The sequence below is a fragment of the Mesoplodon bidens genome (assembly GCF_964165515.1).
Source record: "Mesoplodon bidens genome assembly, chromosome: 5".
Taxonomy (NCBI): Eukaryota; Metazoa; Chordata; class Mammalia; order Artiodactyla; family Ziphiidae; genus Mesoplodon; species Mesoplodon bidens.
This window is the reverse complement of record NC_138161.1, coordinates 137143493-137162612: the sequence shown is the minus strand read 5'-3', so window position 1 is coordinate 137162612 and position 19120 is coordinate 137143493. Positions and strand designations below refer to the sequence as shown.

General features: G+C 35.7%; 1 protein-coding gene across 4 annotated transcripts in view; it reads left to right on the top strand.

The window, feature by feature from the left end:
• TRPC1 (transient receptor potential cation channel subfamily C member 1) overlaps positions 1–18819 on the top strand; it is a 69761-nt gene extending 50942 nt beyond the window's left edge. For all 4 annotated transcript variants that reach the window (XM_081234690.1, XM_081234689.1, XM_081234692.1 and 1 more), the window contains 4 exons: positions 5059–5234; positions 13488–13689; positions 15562–15756; positions 16813–18819. In XM_081234690.1, the coding sequence (XP_081090816.1) occupies positions 5059–5234; positions 13488–13689; positions 15562–15756; positions 16813–17040 (801 nt within the window). In that variant the 3' untranslated portion in view covers positions 17041–18819. The remainder of the gene's footprint in view (positions 1–5058; positions 5235–13487; positions 13690–15561; positions 15757–16812) is intronic.
• Positions 18820–19120: the final 301 nt, after the last annotated feature.

Here is a 19120-nt window from a genome sequence, read left to right as displayed (position 1 = left end):
GTGTCAGATACTATTCTAAGATCTTTATTTACATTTATGACCTCATTCAGTCCTCACAACCATTCGAAGAGGCAGACTCTTTTATTTACATTTTACAGAGGAAGGAACTTAGGTGTAGAGACATTAAGTAACTTGTACAAGATCACACGGCTGATGAGTAGTAGACTGGGATTCCAACCCAGGTAGTTTGGCTCCAGAGCTAATGGTCTTAACCACTGTGCTGAATTGCTTCTCAGAGTTTTCTTGAGTAATATGAGTCCCTCATTAACTTTTACTGTACAATACTTCTGTTGGCATGCTTTCATAATTTATAGATTTTTTAAATTCTTCTTCATTTATCCATGTGTGTCAAATGACTTATGCAGCCTTTAATACTGGCAGTTGGGTGATTAGACACGAAGGAAAAGACAGGATCATACAGCTTGGTTCAGAATCTTGCTCCATAACTTAATGCTACCTCTTCTCTTTGAGTCTCAGTTTCTCTATCTGTTGTGAGGATTGAATGGGTCAGTGTATATCACATGCATAGCAGAGTGCCTGATGCATCATGGGCTTTACATAAACGTTTAGATCCATTCCTCCATTCCATTAGAGTAGTGGAGGTAACTGTGACCGACCTGAAAAATAATACAAGAAAACTTGGAAAGTGAATGTAGTGTGTGACACACGAGTGCATCCTTTATTCCTAGTGAATTGTTTGTTTTTATTGGATAATTATCAGACTTAGTTTAGTGGCCTGTATAACATAAATGGCATATTATTGTTGTTTGGAAAGTATTGTTCTTTGTGAACAAAGAGTGATTTCAGGTGTTTCGCATTTTAGGATATACCGGGGATGGATATTTTTTCTTGAAAGGAGTATGGAATGTCAGAGCTAGAGGGAAACTTAGAAGTCGTATAGTCTAGGGGTTCAAAAACTGGAGAGGCTGCAAGGATGGTGTGGGGAACACATTTAACCTACATTCTCCAGTCCTGCCCTCAGAGATGCTGATTAAATAGTTTGGGGTGAAGTCTGACAAATTTTTAATAGCATGTAGATGAGCAAGTCTGATGCAGCATGTGGCCATTTCTTTTATAGGTCAGGAAAGTAAGGCCCAGCTCACATAGTGTTAGAAAAAAGACGGTGCAAAATGTTAATTAACAATTACATCTTTTAAAATACATTTATTCGTGTAATAATTCAACAAGCCCTGCTGTGTAGGCAAAATGCATGAGAACTAAATATTTCTTAATTGTACCCAGCCCCAAATTTCTAATGGGAGGGCAGAGATAAAAACCACAAAGTGATGTTTTAGAAAAGCCCTTGCAAGGAGTCAGAAGCAAGAATTCAATTCCACCTTTGCCATCTATTAGTTCTTTCACCCTGAGCAATTCACTAAATCTTTCTGAGTTTCAGTTTGTCACTTGGAGAAATGGAGATAATGCTAGCCTTCTCCACCTTGCAGGATAAATAAAAATATGTGATACCTCTTGTTAAATGGTAAAGAGTTAGATAAAAGACATATAAAAATTCGTTATGTATTCAGTATTTTATTTATTTATTTTTGGCTGTGATGGGTCTTCGTTTCTGTGCGAGGGCTTTCTCTAGGCAAGCGGGGGCCACTCTTCATCACAGTGCGCGGGCCTCTCACTATCGCGGCCTCTCTTGTTGCAGACGGAGCACAGGCTCCAGACGCGCAGGCTCAGTAGTTGTGGCTCACGGGCCTAGTTGCTCCGCGGCATGTGAGATCTTCCCAGACCAGGGCTCGAACCCGTGTCCCCTGCATTGGCAGGCAGATTCTCAACCACTGCACCACCAGGGAAGCCCCTGTATTCAGTATTTTAATTAATATGCCAGGCTCTGGAGCTTACTGACATTGTGCCTGCCCTTAAAGACTGCTAGAAGAGACAAACATAAGTATAAAGTGAAGAATACTATTTTAGAGATTACGTACAAAGGACTTGGGAGCATGACTGAGGGGGTGCTTGGAGAGAGGAAGTTTGAGTTGTCTGAGTTCTTTGTACAATTTTGGGTATTAACCCCTTATCAGACACATCATTTACAAATATCTTCTCCAATTCGGTAGGCTGCCTTTTCATTTGTTGATGGTTTCCTTTGCTGTGCAAGAGCTTTTAACTTTGAGTAGGTCCCATTTGTTTATTTTTGCTTTTGCTTCCCTTGCCTGAGGAGACATATCAAAAAATGTATTGCTAAGACCAATATCAAAGAGCATACTGGCTTATATTTTCTTCTAGGAGTTTTATGGTTTCATGTTTTTGTATATGGTGTGAGAAGTAGTCCAGTTTGATTCTTTTGACACATAAAGGGCATCTTGAGCATGAATGGCTTGATTAGATAGATGGATTATCTTTCCTACAGATAATTATGGGTCTTTCTGGAGAAAGATTTGGAAAAAGAATGACTGGAAGTTATCATTATTTCTTCCCTTTTGTCAGCCACTTTTATAATTGAACACTTAATATGCACCCTAAGGATAACACCTCTTTCCTCTATCAGGCATTTAGCATGTTTTTGCTATTCTACATAGCGCTCTGTGTATGAGGCTTTTTCCTCTGTTAAATTATTTCCTAAGGATACATCTTCAGTAGTATTAACATATCAAAAGATAGGATTCTTATAGGGCCTCAATATTTCTATTTCTTTATAAAAGGATGTGTTAATTTTCAGTCACACAAACAGTGTAAAAGCGCACAAACAGTTCACCACGTTAATAGCTTTAGTGCTATCTTTGTTATACTATCTTAGTAGTTTTCTTTAATTTCCATTCTTCTGATTACTAGGAAAATATTTTTCTCTGTGTGTACTAGTGTTAACTACTGTGTAAATTTCAGTATTAATTTTTAAACTGCCATCTTTTTTTATTACTTACTGTTCATATTTCTCAATTAAAACTACTAAGTAGTTTAAAATAAGTAAACATGTAAGAAAGCGTGATTGTTATTTTTACAAAGAAATGAGCCTTATAATCTTTCTCAGACTAAAATTAATTTACTGCTTTTCATGTCTGCATTTCACATGAATGTTTCATTAGTGTGCTCTTCAAGCTAATGTTCACCTCAGTGATATCCACTGTAGCTAATTCTGGTTCTTCCATGTTATACAAGAACTAATATCATGTTTTTAAAAAACAAGTCATGAAGTTTGTAGTGTTCTCATTAAATATTGCTCATCTTGCTATTGAAATTAAATTACTCTTATCTTTAAAACAGTAATATTAAATTAAGGCTTTTACTTTTGGACTAAATTTTTGAAATTAAAATTATAACACCATACATGGTCACTCTTGGAAAACTTTATTTACCTTTAAGCTTACAGTGTCTAAATTTTCTTCAAATCCAATCTTTTCTGTACTTATCTAAAGCAGTTATTGTACTCTTACTGTCATACATTATTAGGTTCTCTACTAACACGATATGGCTTTATTCTAAGCACTCACAATCTGAATAAGTGATTTCTTTCCAAAGTGACCTAATAAAGCTATCATTGATTAAGAGAGAAATGTATTTCTTCTCTTTCTCACACATTTTGAGCTTTCTGATTCTAAAAGTTTTCTGTTTCTTCCATCAGAATTTTGCAAGGGGGCCAAGTGAGGGAAGCATAAGATTTTGAAAAGAGCCACATGCTAGTCAAGTGCATAAAAGTCAGGCATAGTGGACCTCCCCACTCCAAGTCGCCTGGAATACTAGCTTGTGCTGTGCCTAAAAATTTTACCACACCTCTTCGACTTAATTAGCTGGCTCACTATAGTGGGCTGGAGGGGCTTGGCCACTTGCCTGCTGCTACTATTTTGTATCGTCGGTGATTGGCATGTGTTATGTTGGCAGGTTCGAGGGAGTTTGGAATTGTATTTGAAGTTGGATTTCACTAATTATATAAATTTGGCCTGGTTACATTTGAGGAGGGATTATTTCTAAACACTAACTTTTGTATCTTAAAAGTAATAAATGCATATAGCAAAGAAGGTTCAAACCACACCCCTAGTCCTACCCCCCATAGATAAGCACTGTTAATGGTTTCTTGTGTAAACTTCCAGAAATTTCCTGTGCATATCAAACCTTATCTATATGAAAATATATATCTGACCTATCCTTTAAAAAATAGCTGTTTAATACTGTTGTGTACCCTGCTTTTTTGACTTAATGTTTTGTAGGCACCTTTCTATGCCAGCACATAGCACTTCATTCTTTTTAACAACAACATTTAGGACGTTCTAATTTTTTTTTCTACAGCACTACAGTGAAAATCCTTGTATGTAATGCATCTTTGTGTACTTCCTGTTGGCTAAATTCCTAGGGATAGAATTTTGGGATCAAAGCGTAATGTTAAATTATTCTCCAAATTTGTATGCCAATTTAAATAACAAGAATTTATGAGAAGTACCTATTCCCCAGAATTTGAAAGAGTATTAAAGGAGAATGAAATTAGGCTTGAATAAAGCTCCCAGATGCATTACACATCTCTAAATTATGGTAGATACTCACATAAGTATTAGACCCTCTCATTTGACTTAACACGTATAATTTTTTCTTATAATAGACCCCAAATGAAAGAAAATTGATCACCTTGGCAAAACAGATTAGGGCAGTCCTAGAGGGGGAAATGCTGTTCTTCAGGAAGTGGTTTAGAGTTGGTTGCAAAAATCAAATGAAATACTTTATGCCCTAATGGTTTTATATTTGTAAACTTTGAGAAACTATAAATATAAACATTTACTTCCTTTTAGGTTTTAGCAAAGAATTTTCCTTTCATCCCTTGCAAATTAGGCCTTTCCTTAAATCTCTATGTCTCTTCCTCTACCTTCATAGCAAAATTATCCTCTGCAGACTTGGTCCAGATTCAAGGAATGTACCATCCAACACTCACAGTGCTGGCATGATCAGAATGGTTTTTTGTTTGGCAACTGGATTTTTGGTGTTTTAAAAGTGATGAAATATCTCAAACAGGTGGAAAAAAAGGAGTAGCCTTGTGGATCATATGTTTTCTTGCCTGGTCATTTAGTTTTTCATATTTTGTTTTCCTGATGATTTTAATGAATGCCTATGTAATGTATTCCACAGATTTCAATGGGACAGATGTTACAAGATTTTGGAAAATTTCTTGGAATGTTTCTTCTTGTTTTGTTTTCTTTCACAATTGGACTGACACAACTGTATGATAAAGACTATACTCCAAAAGAACAGAAGGACTGTGTAGGCATCTTCTGTGAACAGCAAAGCAATGATACCTTCCATTCGTGAGTGTCTTTTAAATTTTTAGTAAATATATGTCTGTCTTTCTGTTGTGTTATGTGTGAATTCATACCTACAGAGCTAGGGCTTCAATTTTTCTTTAAGAAATGCATTTTGAATAAGAAATACTTATTTTTCATGAATCATTTGATAGTCATCTTTACACATAGAATCTTAAATAATTAGTAGCCTGAGTTATTACATTGTCTCCTTGACTACAATCTATCTGAACAGAGGAACTCTTGTATTTTGTGCACTCTTAGCATTTTGGGCAGGACAGTTCTTTGTGGGTCCTATATATGTATTGTGAGATGTTCCACGTCTCTGCCCTTCAAGTATTAATTGTCAGTGGCAATTCTCAGTCATTGTTACAACCAAAGCACTCTCAGATTTCAACACTTCTTAGGAGGTCATTAGGGTTGAGATTGTTAAAGCTTCAAGAACATTTTTTTCTCTAATTTATTGTATCGGAAGGAATTGAACAACCAGTTGTGAGGCAGACAAAATACCTCCCCACATTCTTAGATAAAATAATGGAGAAGAGGTGTAGAATTACACGTTTGTTTTATTTGTATTATGTACCAACTATTCTTTAGTTTATTTAAGGAATAAGATTAAATGAGTAATAAATATTCATCTAACACCTTCAGTATGCCAGACCCTGTTCTAAGTGCTAAGTAAATGAAGTATCAGTGAACAAAACTACCCTCATGGAGTTTATTATTCTAGTGAGGTGATACAGGCAATAAAAATAAAATATATAGTGTATTGCACAGTATTGATATAGTATATATCAGTATTACACAGGCCCTTGCCTGTAGCCCAAATAAAGCTTGGGCCAGGGAGGATTTTTGTGTGAGAGGGTGTAGCTTTAGTTAGGTAGGAGGTTAAGGAAGGCCTCACAAAAGATGACATCCAAGTAAAGATATAAAGCTGGTGAAGGATCAAGCCATGAAAAGGTATCTGGAGGAGGAGCGTTGGCAGGTAGGGGAATGGCAAATGCAAATGCCTTGAGATGGGAGTGTGGTTGGTATGTTCAAGGAAAAGCCAGGAGGTCAGCATGGATGGTATGTAGTGAATCAGAGTGAGAGTTGTAGTAGATTAGGTCAGGAAGGTAATGGGGAATAAAGCGGATCAAGATGGTGGAGTAAGAGGACTTGGAGCTCACCTCCCCCCACAAACGTATCAAAAATACATCTACATGTGGAATAATTCTCACTGAAAGCTAGCTGGAAATAAGCAGAAGGACTCCTGTACAACCAAGGCTGTAAGAAAGGTATGTATGTAGTCAGGTAGGATGAGAAGAAAATGATTGGTCAGGACCTGTGCCCCGGGAAGGGATTCAAAGGAAAAGGGAGATTACACAGGTGGATACTCGCCCTGGGGGGTTAGTGGGTCAAGCCACAGACTGGGTGTTCCAGTCTGGTTTCTACGCATAGGAGACAAGCCCCCTTAACTGGTTGGGGACCGCCTGGGAGAGATAGAAAGGCTGGAGAGGCCTGGATGCCACTCATGAGGGGTGCAGGTGCTGGCTTTCCCCCTGCTAGGGCAGAGAGAAGTCTGCCCTAGTGGCTGTCAGGTTTCCTGTGACCACCTTGCTGCTCTCTCCAGCCCGAACTGAGAGAATACCCCAGCCCCGCTCATTCCACATCACAGCATGGCACTGGATCTAGGGTATCCAGGACGTGGGAAAAGACTCGTCCTTGTGACATAGAGACAACAAGTCCTGGAGCGTAGCCCAGGTGGTGCGGCAGCTGCCATTTTTGGAGCTTACTCCAGCAGCACCCCAGAAGCAGCCCAGAGTTTTGACAGCAGCACAGCTGCTGGGTTTCCTGTGACCACCTTGCTATGTGCCCAAGCCCAGGCTGAGTGGATGCTCTGGCCCCACTCACTTCACACCATAATGCAGCACTAGATCTGGGGTGGCCAATACCAGGGAAAAGACACAACCATGGGCTGCATCTGAGTGGAGCCACGGACACCTACACAGGTAGTGCATTAGACCTCTATAAGTGCATGAACCCGACTTGCTTCAGCACCCCCCTCCTTTGGGGCAAAGATCCTGGTGTGGGGAGAAGGAAAAACACTTGAAAAGGAACAGAGCCAGCTCTAGTATGACCCTGAGGGCTTTTACTCCAGCAACTTGGGAGCAGATCCCACAGGGCAGTGATGGCCAGTGAGCAAAGAGAACATCGCACGTCACACCCTGCATGGGCTCTAGCTCTTCCATCTCTAGCCACACCCCCTACCAAGGTGATAGCTGCCAGCATACCCTGAGGAAACTCTGGTGTCCACATCAAATCCAGCCATCCCACCAAAGGCATTGGGTACACACCTAAGAACACCCCTTCAAGACCACAATAGGTAACTGTTTCACCTAAATTCATAGAGGCAAATAAAGTTAAGTAAAATGAAAAGGCAGAGGAACTACTCTCAATTGAAAAAGTAAGAGAAAAACCTTGAAAAAATAAATAATGAAACAAATAAGCAATTTACCAAGTAAAAAATTCACATCATTGGTAATAAAAACGCTAACTAAATTAGATTAGATCAAGAGAATTGATCTAAACAAAAATCATTTTAACAAAGAACTAGAAAATATAAAAAAGACCCAAACAAAAATAGGCAATTCAATATCTGAAATAAAAAACACTCTGAATAACAGCCTAAGTGACACAGAAGAACACATAAGTGATCTGGAAGATAGAATAATGGAAATCACCCAATCAGAACAGCAGAAAGAAAGACAAATGAAAATAAACAAAAAAACAAAAGGAGTCCACTAGATCTCTAGGAAAACATTAAACATACCAACATTCACATAATAGAAGGAGAAGAGAGAGAGAAGGGGATCAAAAATGTATTTGAAGAAATTATGGCTGAAACTTTCCCAAATCTGAAGAAGGAAACAGATATCCAGGTACAGGAAGCACAGAGGGTCCAAAACAAGATGAAACCAAACAGACCCACATCAAGACATATCATAAACAACATGGCAAAAGTTAAAGAGAGAATTCTAAAGGCATCAAGAGAAAATCAGTCATATACAAGGGAATCCCCATAAGACTATCAGCTGATTTCTCTGCAGAAACTTTGTGGGCCAAAAGGGAGAGGCTTGATATATTCAAAGTGCTTAGAGGAAAAAACCTACAACCTAGGATACTCTACCCAGCAAGATTATCATGTAGAGTAGAAGGAGAAATAAAGAACTTCTCAGACAATCAAAAACTAAAAGAATTCATCAATAGTAAACCTAAAAAATGTTGAAGGGTCTTCTCTAAATGGAAAATAAGCAAGAATCTATAGGAAAGGGAAAATCCCACTAGGAAAGGCAGTTACATAGTAAGGATTGAAGATCACTTTAAAAAGCCAGTACATAGATGAAAAGAAAAAAACACACACAAAAGCAACTATAAATGCAGTAAACAGTTGAGAGATAAGCATGAAGATGTAAAATATGTCATTAGAAACACAATGTGGGTGAGGGGGGTAAAAATATAGATCTTTTAGAATGTGTTTGAACTTAAATGACTATCAGTTTAAAACAAGTAGATATAATTATGGGACAGCATATATGAGCCCTATGGTAAACACAAATCAAAAACCTATGATAGATATGCAAAAACCAAAAAGAAAGGAACTCAAGCATGCTACTAAAGGAAATCATCAAACCACAAGAGAAACAAAAAGAAATGAACAGAAGAGAACTAAAAAAACAACTGGAAAACAAGGAATAAAATGGTAATAACTGCATACCTATCAATAACTACATTAAGTGTCAATGGACTAAATGCTCCAATCAAAAGACATAGGGTGGCTGATTGCATGAAAACACAAGACCCTTCAATATGCTGCCTGCAAGAGACTCACTTCAGGGCTAAAGAAACACAGAAAAAGTGAGGGATAGAAAAAGATACTTCATGCAGATGAAAATTACAAAGAAGCAGGGATAGCAGTACTCATATCAGACAAAATAGACTTTAAAACAAAGTCTGTATCAAAAGACAAAGGCGAGCACTGTATAATGATAAAGGGATCAACACAAAAGAGGATGTTAAACTCATTAACATATATGCACCCAATACAGGAGCACCTAAATATATAAAGCAAATACTAACAGACATAAAGGGAGAAATTGATAGTAATACAATAATAGTAGGGGACTTTAACCTCTCAGTGACATCAATGGATAGATCATCCAAACAGAAAATCAGTAAGAAAACAGTGTTCCTAAATGACACCATAGTCCAGTTGAACTTAATTGGTATTTACAGGACATTCCATCTCAGAACAGCAGAATACACATTCTTTTCACGTGTATATGGAATGTTCTCCAGGATGGATCACATACTAGGCCACAAAACAAGGCTTAATAAATTTAAGAGAATAGAAATTATATGAAGCATTTTTTTCTGACCACAGTGGTATGAAACTAGAAATCAACAATAGAAAGGAAAATGGGAAAAGAACAAACATGTGGAGACTAAATAACATGCTACTAAAAAACCAATGGGTCAATGATAAAATCAAAGAGGAAATTAGAAAATAGCTCGAGACAAATGAAAATGGAAACACAACTTTCCAAAATTTGAGGGATGCAGCAAAAGCAGTTCTAAGAGGGAAGTTTATAGCAATTCAGGCCTTTCTCAAGAAATAAGAAAAATTTCAAACAAATATCTTAACCTACCACCTAAAAGAAGTAGAAAAAGAACAAACAAAGCCCCAAGTCCGCAGAAGGTAGGAAGGAAGGAAATAATAAAGATCAGAGTGGAAATAAATAAAATAGAGATAAACAGAAAAGATCAATGAAACCAAGAACTGGTTTTTTGAAAAGATTAACAAAATTGATAAACCTTTAACCAGGCTTACCAAGAAGAAAAAGCCAGCCTTTACCCAAATAAACAAAATAAGAAATGAAAGTGGAGAAATAACAACCAATACCACAGAGATACAAAAAAGTCATAAGAGAATACTATGAACAGTTATATGCCAAAAAATTGGACAATCAAAAAGAAATGGACAAATTTCTAGAAACATACGTCCTGCCAAGACTGAATCAAGAAGAAACAGTCAATTTGAACATACTGATCACTAGAAGTGAAGTTGGATTTGTAAAAAAAAAAAAAAAAAAAAAAAACCCAGCAAACAGAAGTCCAGAATGGGATGGCTTCACAGGGGAATTCTACCAAACATAAAGAATTAATACTTATCCTTCTCAAAGTATTCCAAAGAATTGAAGAGGATGGAAAACTCCCAAATTCATTCTATGAGGCCACCATTACCCTGATACCAAAACCAGACAAAGACAGTACAAAGCAAATTACAGGCTAATATTTTTGGTAAATATAGATGCAAAAATCCTCAATAAAATATTTGCAAACTGAATCTAAAAATGTGTAAAAGGGATCATACACTATGATCAAGTCGGATTTACTCCAGGGTCACAAAGATGGTTCAACCTATGCAAATCAATCAATGTGATACACAACATTAAGAAAAGGTAGGATAAAAATTACATGGTCATCTCAATAGTTGCAGAAAAAGTGTTTGACAAAATTCAACATACATTCATGATAAAAATTCAGCGGGAATAGAGGGAACATATCTCAATGTAATAAAGGCCATTTATGACAAACCCATAGCCAACACCACACTCAATGATGAAAAGCTGAAAGCTTTCCCATTAAATTCAGGAACAAGACAAGCATGGCCACTCTCACCACTTCTATTTAACAAAGTATTGGAAGTCCTAGCCACAGTGATCAGACAAGAAAAAGAAATAAAATATATCCAAATTAGAAGGGAAGGTGTAAAACTCACTATTTACAGATGACATGTTTTATATAGAAAATCCTAACGTCTCCACCCAAAGAACTATTAGAACTAATAAATGAATTCAACAAGGTTGCAGGATACAAGGTTAACATACAGAAATCTGTGCATGTTAATTAGTTTCTATACGCTAATAATGAAATATCAGAAAGAGAAAGTAAAAAACCAAAATCAATCCCATTTAAAATCACACCTAGCCATAAACTTAACCAAGGGAGTGAAAGACAGTAGTCTGAAAATTATGAAACATTGATGTAGGAAATTGAAGATGATACAAAGAAATGGAAAGTTATCCCATGTTCTTGGATTGGAAGAATTAACATTGTTAAAATGGCCAAACTACCCAAAGCAATCTACAGATTTAATGCAGTCCCTATCAAAATACCCATAACGTCTTTCACACAACTAGAACAAATAATCCTAATATTCATATGGAGACAGAAAAGACCCTGAATTGCCAAAGCAATCTTGAGAAAAATGAACAAAGCTGGAGGTGTAAGCCTCCCAGACTTCAGACTATACTACAAAGCTACAGAAATCAAAACAGCATGATACTGGCACAAAAACAGGCCAGTGGGACAGAATAGAGAGCCCAGAAATAAACCCATGCGCCTTTGGTCAATCTGTGACAAACAAGGCAAGAATATACAGTGGAGAAAAGACACTCTTCAACAAGTGGTGCTAGGAACACTGGACAGCTACATGTAAAACAATGAGATTAGAATATTCCCTCAGACCATATACACAAATAGACTCAAAGTGGTTAAAAGACCTAAATGTAAGACACGACACAGTAAAACTCTTAGAAGAGAACGTAGGCAGAACACTTTGACATACATCGTAGCAATATTTTTTGTATCAGTCTCCTAAGGCAAAAGAAATAAAAGCAAAAATAAACAAATGGACCTAACTAAACTTAAAAGCTTTTGCACAACAAAGGAAACCATTGACAAAATGAAAAGACAACCTACAAAATGGGAGAAAATATTTACAAGTCATGTGACTGACAGAGGGTTAATATCCAAAATATGTAAACAGCTGATACAACTCAAAATCGAAAAACAAACAACACAATCAGAAAATAGGCAGAAGACCTGAATAGACATATTTCCAAAGAAGACATACAGATGACTAACAGGCACATGAAAAGGTGCCTAACATCACTAATTATTAGAGAAATGCAAATCAGAGCAAAAATGAGATATCGCCTCACACCAGTCAGAATGGCCATCATCAAAAAGTCTACAAATTACAAATGTCGGAGAAGATGTGGAGAAAAGAGAAACCTCATACACTGTTGGTGAGAATGTAAATTGGTGCAGCCACTGTGGAAGACAGTATGGAGGTTCCTTAAAAAACTAAAAATAGAACTACTGTATGATCCAGCAATTCCACTCCTTGTTATATATCCAGAAAAAAATGAAAGCACTAATTTGAAAAGATACGTGCACCCCAGTGTTCATAGCAGGACTATTTACAGTAGCCAACATATGGAAGCAACCGAAGGGCCCATCGACAGATGAATGAATTAAGAAGATGGGATATATATATTCCATCTTCTTAAATAAATACACACACAATTTAATATTCAACCATAAAAAAGAATGAAATTCTGCCATTTGCAGCAATGTGCATGGACCTAGATAATATACTTAGTGAAATAAGTCAGGCAGAGAAAGACAAATACTGTATAATGTTACTCCTATGTGGAATCTAAAAAATAATACAGATGAATATATATACAGAGCAAAAACAGACTCACAGATATAGAAAACAAACTTGTGGTTACCAAAGGGGAGAGGGAAGCAGGGATGGACAAATTATGGGTATGAGATTAACAGATAAAAACCATTATGTATAAAATAGATAAGCAACAAGGATATATTGTATAGCACAGGGAATTATAGCCATTATCCTGTAATAATTTATAATGGAGTATAATCTGCAAAAATACTGAATCACTATGCTGTATACCTGAAACTAACATAATATTGTAAATCAACTGTACTTCAATTGAAAGAAAGAAATAAAGGGAGGGAAAAAATGAAAGCAAGGTAATGGGATCATGTAGGACCTTGTTGGCCCTTGTATGGACTTCGGGCTGTTGAGCTTGAGAGCCATTTGAAGTTTTTGAGCGAAGAAGTGGCAAAATCTAATTAAGTATTACAGGATCATAGGCTGCTGTGTTGAGAAAAGACAGAGAAGTAGTAAGAGATTAAACAGGAATAATTTATCTTCCTTTTGAGTTTGTTTCTTTGTTTAAAGTAAGGCATTTCTGTGATGTTGGATCCAACCTCAGTTATTTTATAAAATATTACTCCTGGGCTATCTATGTATTCTTTATGTAATGTTGATATAAATGAATTCTTTATTTTCACTAATTAACTTAAAATTCCTTTTAAACAGAAATGTAATTGTCTTTACAGGTTCATCGGCACTTGCTTTGCTTTGTTCTGGTATATTTTCTCCTTAGCACATGTGGCAATCTTTGTCACAAGATTTAGCTACGGAGAAGAACTACAGTCCTTCGTCGGAGCTGTTATTGTTGGGACATACAATGTTGTGGTTGTGATTGTGCTTACCAAGCTGCTGGTGGCAATGCTTCATAAAAGTTTTCAGTTGATAGCAGTAAGTGTTCATTCTTTTAAAATTTTTATATTCTCTTCAGACCATACCAAATGTATGTAGTAGATAAGGCAAAGATTTAAAAGAATTAAGAATGTGTCATTTCTTCAGACTATACTACAAAGCTACAGTAATTAAGACAGTCTGGTACTGGCATAAAAACAGAAAGATAGATCAGTGGATCAGGATAGAAAGCCCAGAGATAAACCCACGCACATATGGCCAACTTATCTTTGATAAAGGAGGCAGGAATGTACAGTGGAGAAAGGACAGCCTCTTCAATAAGTGGTGCTGGGAAAACTGGACAGGGACATGTAAAAGTTTGAGATTAGATCATTCCCTAGCACCATACACAAAAATAAGCTCAAAATGGATTAAAGACTTAAATGTAAGGCCAGAAACTATCAAACTCTTAGAGGAAAACATAGGTAGAACACTCTATGACATAAATCACAGCAAGATCCTTTTGGACCCACCTCCTAGAGAAATGGAAATAAAAACAAAGATAAACAAATGGGACCTAATGAAACTTCAAAGCTTTTGCACAGCAAAGGAAACCATAAAGAAGACCAAAAGACAACCCTCAGAATGGGAGAAAATATTTGCAAATGAAGCAACTGACAAAGGATTAATCTCCAAAATTTATAAACAGCTCATGCAGCTCAATAGCAAAAAAACAGACAACCCAATCCAAAAATGGGCAGAAGACTTAAATAGGCATTTCTCCAAAGAAGATATACAGACTGCCAACAAACACATGAAAGAATGCTCAACATCATTAATCATTAGAGAAATGCAAATCAAAACTACAATGAGATATCATCTCACACCAGTCAGAATGGCCATCATCAAGAAATCTAGAAACAATAAATGCTGGAGAGGGTGTGGAGAAAAGGGAACACTCTTGCACTGCTGGTGGGAATGTGAATTGGTACAGCCACTATGGAGAACGGTATGGAGGTTCCTTAAAAAACTACAAATAGAACTACCATATGACCCAGCAATCCCACTACTGGGCATATACCCTGAGAAAACCATAATTCCAAAAGAGACATGTACCAAAATGTTCATTGCAGCTCTATTCACAATAGCCCGGAGCTGGAAACAACCTAAGTGTCCATCATCGGATGAATGGATAAAGAAGATGTGGCACATATATACAATGGAATATTACTCAGCCATAAAAAGAAACGAAACTGAGCTATTTGTAATGAGGTGGATAGACCTAGAGTCTGTCATACAGAGTGAAGTTAGTCAGAAAGGGAAAGACAAATACCGTATGCTAACACATATATACGGAATTTAAAAAAAAAAATGTCATGAAGAACCTAGGGGCAAAACGGGAATGAAGACGCAGACCTACTTGAGAATGGACTTGAGGATATGGGGAGGGGGAAGGGTGGGCTGTGACAAGGCGAAAGAGAGGCATGGACGTGTATACACTACCAAACGTAAGGTAGATAGATAGTGGGAAGCAGCCGCAGAGCACAGGGAGATCAGCTCGGTGCTTTGTGACCGCCTGGAGGGGTGGGATGGGGAGGGTGGGAGGGAGGGAGATGCATGAGGGAAGGGATGTGGGAACAGATGTATATGTATGACTGATTCACTTTGTTATAAAGCAGAAACTAATTAAAAAAATAAATAAATAAACTTTAAAAAAAAAAAAAAGAATGTGTCATTTAAAAATTAAATATAGATTTAAAAAAATGTAAGTAATGTATATTAACTGCAAGTCTTGAACCAAATTTTTACCTACAAGGTGTGGAAACATTTGAACAATCTTAAACAATCTCTTCATACCAGCCCTACCGTGTGTGTGTGCACGTGTGCATGCCTATTCATATCCTGTGTTGCTTTTTCACTTGCCTCTTATAGAATCATGAAGACAAAGAATGGAAGTTTGCTCGAGCAAAGTTGTGGCTTAGCTACTTTGATGACAAATGTACATTACCCCCACCTTTCAACATCATTCCTTCGCCAAAGACTATCTGCTATATGATTAGTAGCCTCAGTAAATGGATTTGCTCTCATACATCAAAAGGCAAGGTTAAACGGCAGAACAGCTTAAAGGTAAGAAGTTAGATGGTTGAACTGCAACATGATAACTTTAATAATTACTAATCTCAGATGTTCCTAAAGCATAAATATGCAGGTTCCTAAGGGCTAAGACTTGTGTTGTTTTGTACAGGGCATTCTCTGTACTAATTTGTTGTGGTTATAAAGCAATTAGCAAAACAGCTTAAAAAAAAGCAAGGGCTAAGTCTTGTTGGTTTTTTTTTCACTCCTGTATCCCTAATGCATAGCATAGTATCTAACATAAAGTAAGGATTCAATAAATACTGAAAATGAGAGAGAGAGCTGTGATTTTTTTCATGAGTTCTCATCTCACAGTTTTAAAACAAGGAAAATATTCAGAATACCTAGGCTGTCAGCATGAGAGTGACTCTTAGAGTCAATGCATACTTTTCTGGTTCTTCTTGAAAGTTGTTCAATACATGAATAATTCAATACATGTTGCTATAAGCCAGGAATTGGCAAACTTTTTCTGTAAATGACTGGATAATAAATATTTTAGACTTTGTGGGCTGTGAAAAAATTGTAGATTTTATGTGGATAGTAATATAACAAGAGAGAAAACAAATTTCCACAAAATTTTTATTGATGAAATTAAACATATGAGAATAATTGAGTAATACTTTTTTTATAATACAGCTCTATTAATGAATGGAATTCCATTTTGGGGGGGAATAACACTTTGTTTATTTGGAGTTCAAAGTTAGTAGTCCCCATCATCAAATTGATTACAAAACGTTCATCTGTAAAAGCCATTCTTAGCTCATAGGCCATCAGAAACAGGAAGTGGGTCATATTTGGCCTGTGGGTCATAGTTTGCTAATCCCTACTATAAAGATCTTAAATCAAGGTAAGTGTACAGGTAAATGAATAAAACAAATATGCATGGCATGTTTCAAATGTGTTGAACATTATTTTGTAACATATAGTGGCAAAAATGTAGTCTAATAAAGCATTACAAGATATGTGTTTGTATATGTAAATTTTTTAAAAAATCCACATCATTTAAATATTTTTCTGCACATTGTTAGTATCATATTTGTTGTTTTGAAGGAATGGAGAAATTTGAAGCAAAAGAGAGATGAAAACTACCAAAAAGTGATGTGCTGTTTAGTGCATCGTTACTTGACTTCCATGAGACAAAAGATGCAAAGTACAGATCAGGCAACTGTGGAAAATCTAAATGAACTGCGCCAAGATCTGTCAAAATTCCGAAATGAAATAAGGGATTTACTTGGCTTTCGGACTTCTAAATATGCTATGTTTTATCCAAGAAATTAGCCATTTTCTAAATCACGTAGAGAATAATTTTCAATAATAAATCTGAAAGACTGCATTTGTATAACTTGCAATTAAATTAGTAAGATATATATTGAAATAAAGAATTATGTAAAAGCCATTCTTTAAAATATTTATAGCATAAATATATGTTATGTAAAATATGTATATACGATTAGTTTTTTTAAACCCTCTGTTTGTGGCTTTTTGCAGTAATGAAACAGATTAAGTAGTTAGATTTTGTTAGCATGCTGCTTAGTTTTCTTATTTAAATGGTGCTTAAATTTTTTTCTCTTTCTGCTTAAGAAGGGCAGCATTAGAATTGTAGTGACTATTGCCAGAAGGTTTTGTAAAAATGAAGTTCAGCAAATGTGGATTGATCTCCTTCCATAGGGTACACTTGAGATATAGAAGTCTTGTTTTTTAAAATCATTGTTTTAGGAGTTTACATATATAGTTCAGTATTTATTGTTTAGGAGTATAGGTTTACCTAAAACAGTAGTCTATTTTTTATTTTTTCTTTCGTTATAATCTTAAGCAACAAAGATAAAGCCCTAATGAATGTTTGAATCTATTTGTGTCTATAAATTTAAATTCACCTCAATGTTTGTTACTATATTGACTTTTACATGGTTGTAATCACTTTATATTTTTAATTTTGCTTTTTTCACTTAATAGTATTTTATATATACATTTCCATGTATTGATAGAGTCCATGTATTTAAATTTTTATAGAATTATATAGTTTTTGAAAAATATAGTTAGTAGACTTTTCATTTTGTAGCTATAGAGTATTTGATTATGTTTATAAGTTTGCACAGCTACTTCTCTAAAATTAGGTATTTATTGGCTTTTAATTTTTTATTATCATAAAAGTGATATAATTTTTTTTCAAGCTGGAGTGAATGTTCCTAGTTATAAAGCTAACCCAAAATAAGGATTTAGAAGGTATTTCTTTGTCATGTATGGTCACAGCCTGTTTTGTTTGTGTAAACATTGGAAGACCATTTAATACAATGATTTGTTTTACTTTTGGACTAAGGTTCTTGATCTTATATCCGAAAGTATTTTCCACAGGATTTAACATAGTTCTATAAATGGGACTTCATGCTTATTTGTGGCTCATTCTTGATGCTTAGGGTGAAAAGCATTGACTTTTTAAATTGGAGAATAAAGTAGATATTTAAATTTTTTTCCTGTGCTCATGTAAGGGATATAGTTAACATTTTTTCATAGGCTATTCCTTATTTATTCTTGCAGCATTTCCAGTTAAGAGGTTATTATGTATATAATTATCTTCTTAACTGAATGTCAGATGGTCTTAAGGCCACAGGGTGCAGGTAGCCCTTGGTCTATAAGTACCATGATCCAGGGATCGTTGTTGAAATATGTTAGTGTTGTGTTTCATCTTGCTTTTTACTTTTTATTTTTTAATTTCCAAATTGTAAGTGTTCCCTTTTTTGGGCAAATTCTTATAAAAATGTTTATTGTAAAGTTATATATTTTGTCTATGATGGGATTATGCACTTCCCAATTGGGATTTTACATCAGGGTTTTTAGTCATTCTAAAAAATATCTAATTATTAAATGAAAATATTTATAGAGTGCCTACTGTATGCATGAGTTACTTACGAGGTATATTTTGAATGACAGCATATTGTAAGAACAAAGGTAAATAAAACTAGACATTAGATTATAAATTGACAGAGTTTGTTCATTGTATTATTGTATACTTTTATTGAGATATAATTCACATATCATAAAATTCACTCTTTTAAAGTATACAGTTCACTGTTGTTGTTTTTTTTAATTATGGCAACAAAGGTCTAAAATGCAAAGCATCAACATCAGACCCCTTTGTACCTCTTCCTGCCTCTGGTGGCAATGATATTTGACTCTTTTAGCTATTTCTTCTTATATTTGTAAATACCATATTTTGAAATAATATGTCTGTACAAAGACCTGTATGTGAGTGTTTATAGCAACTTTATTCATGATCCCAAATTGAAAACAACCAAATGCCCGTGAACTGGTGAATGGGTAAGTAAATCGTACATCCATACAATGGAAATCTACTCAGTAA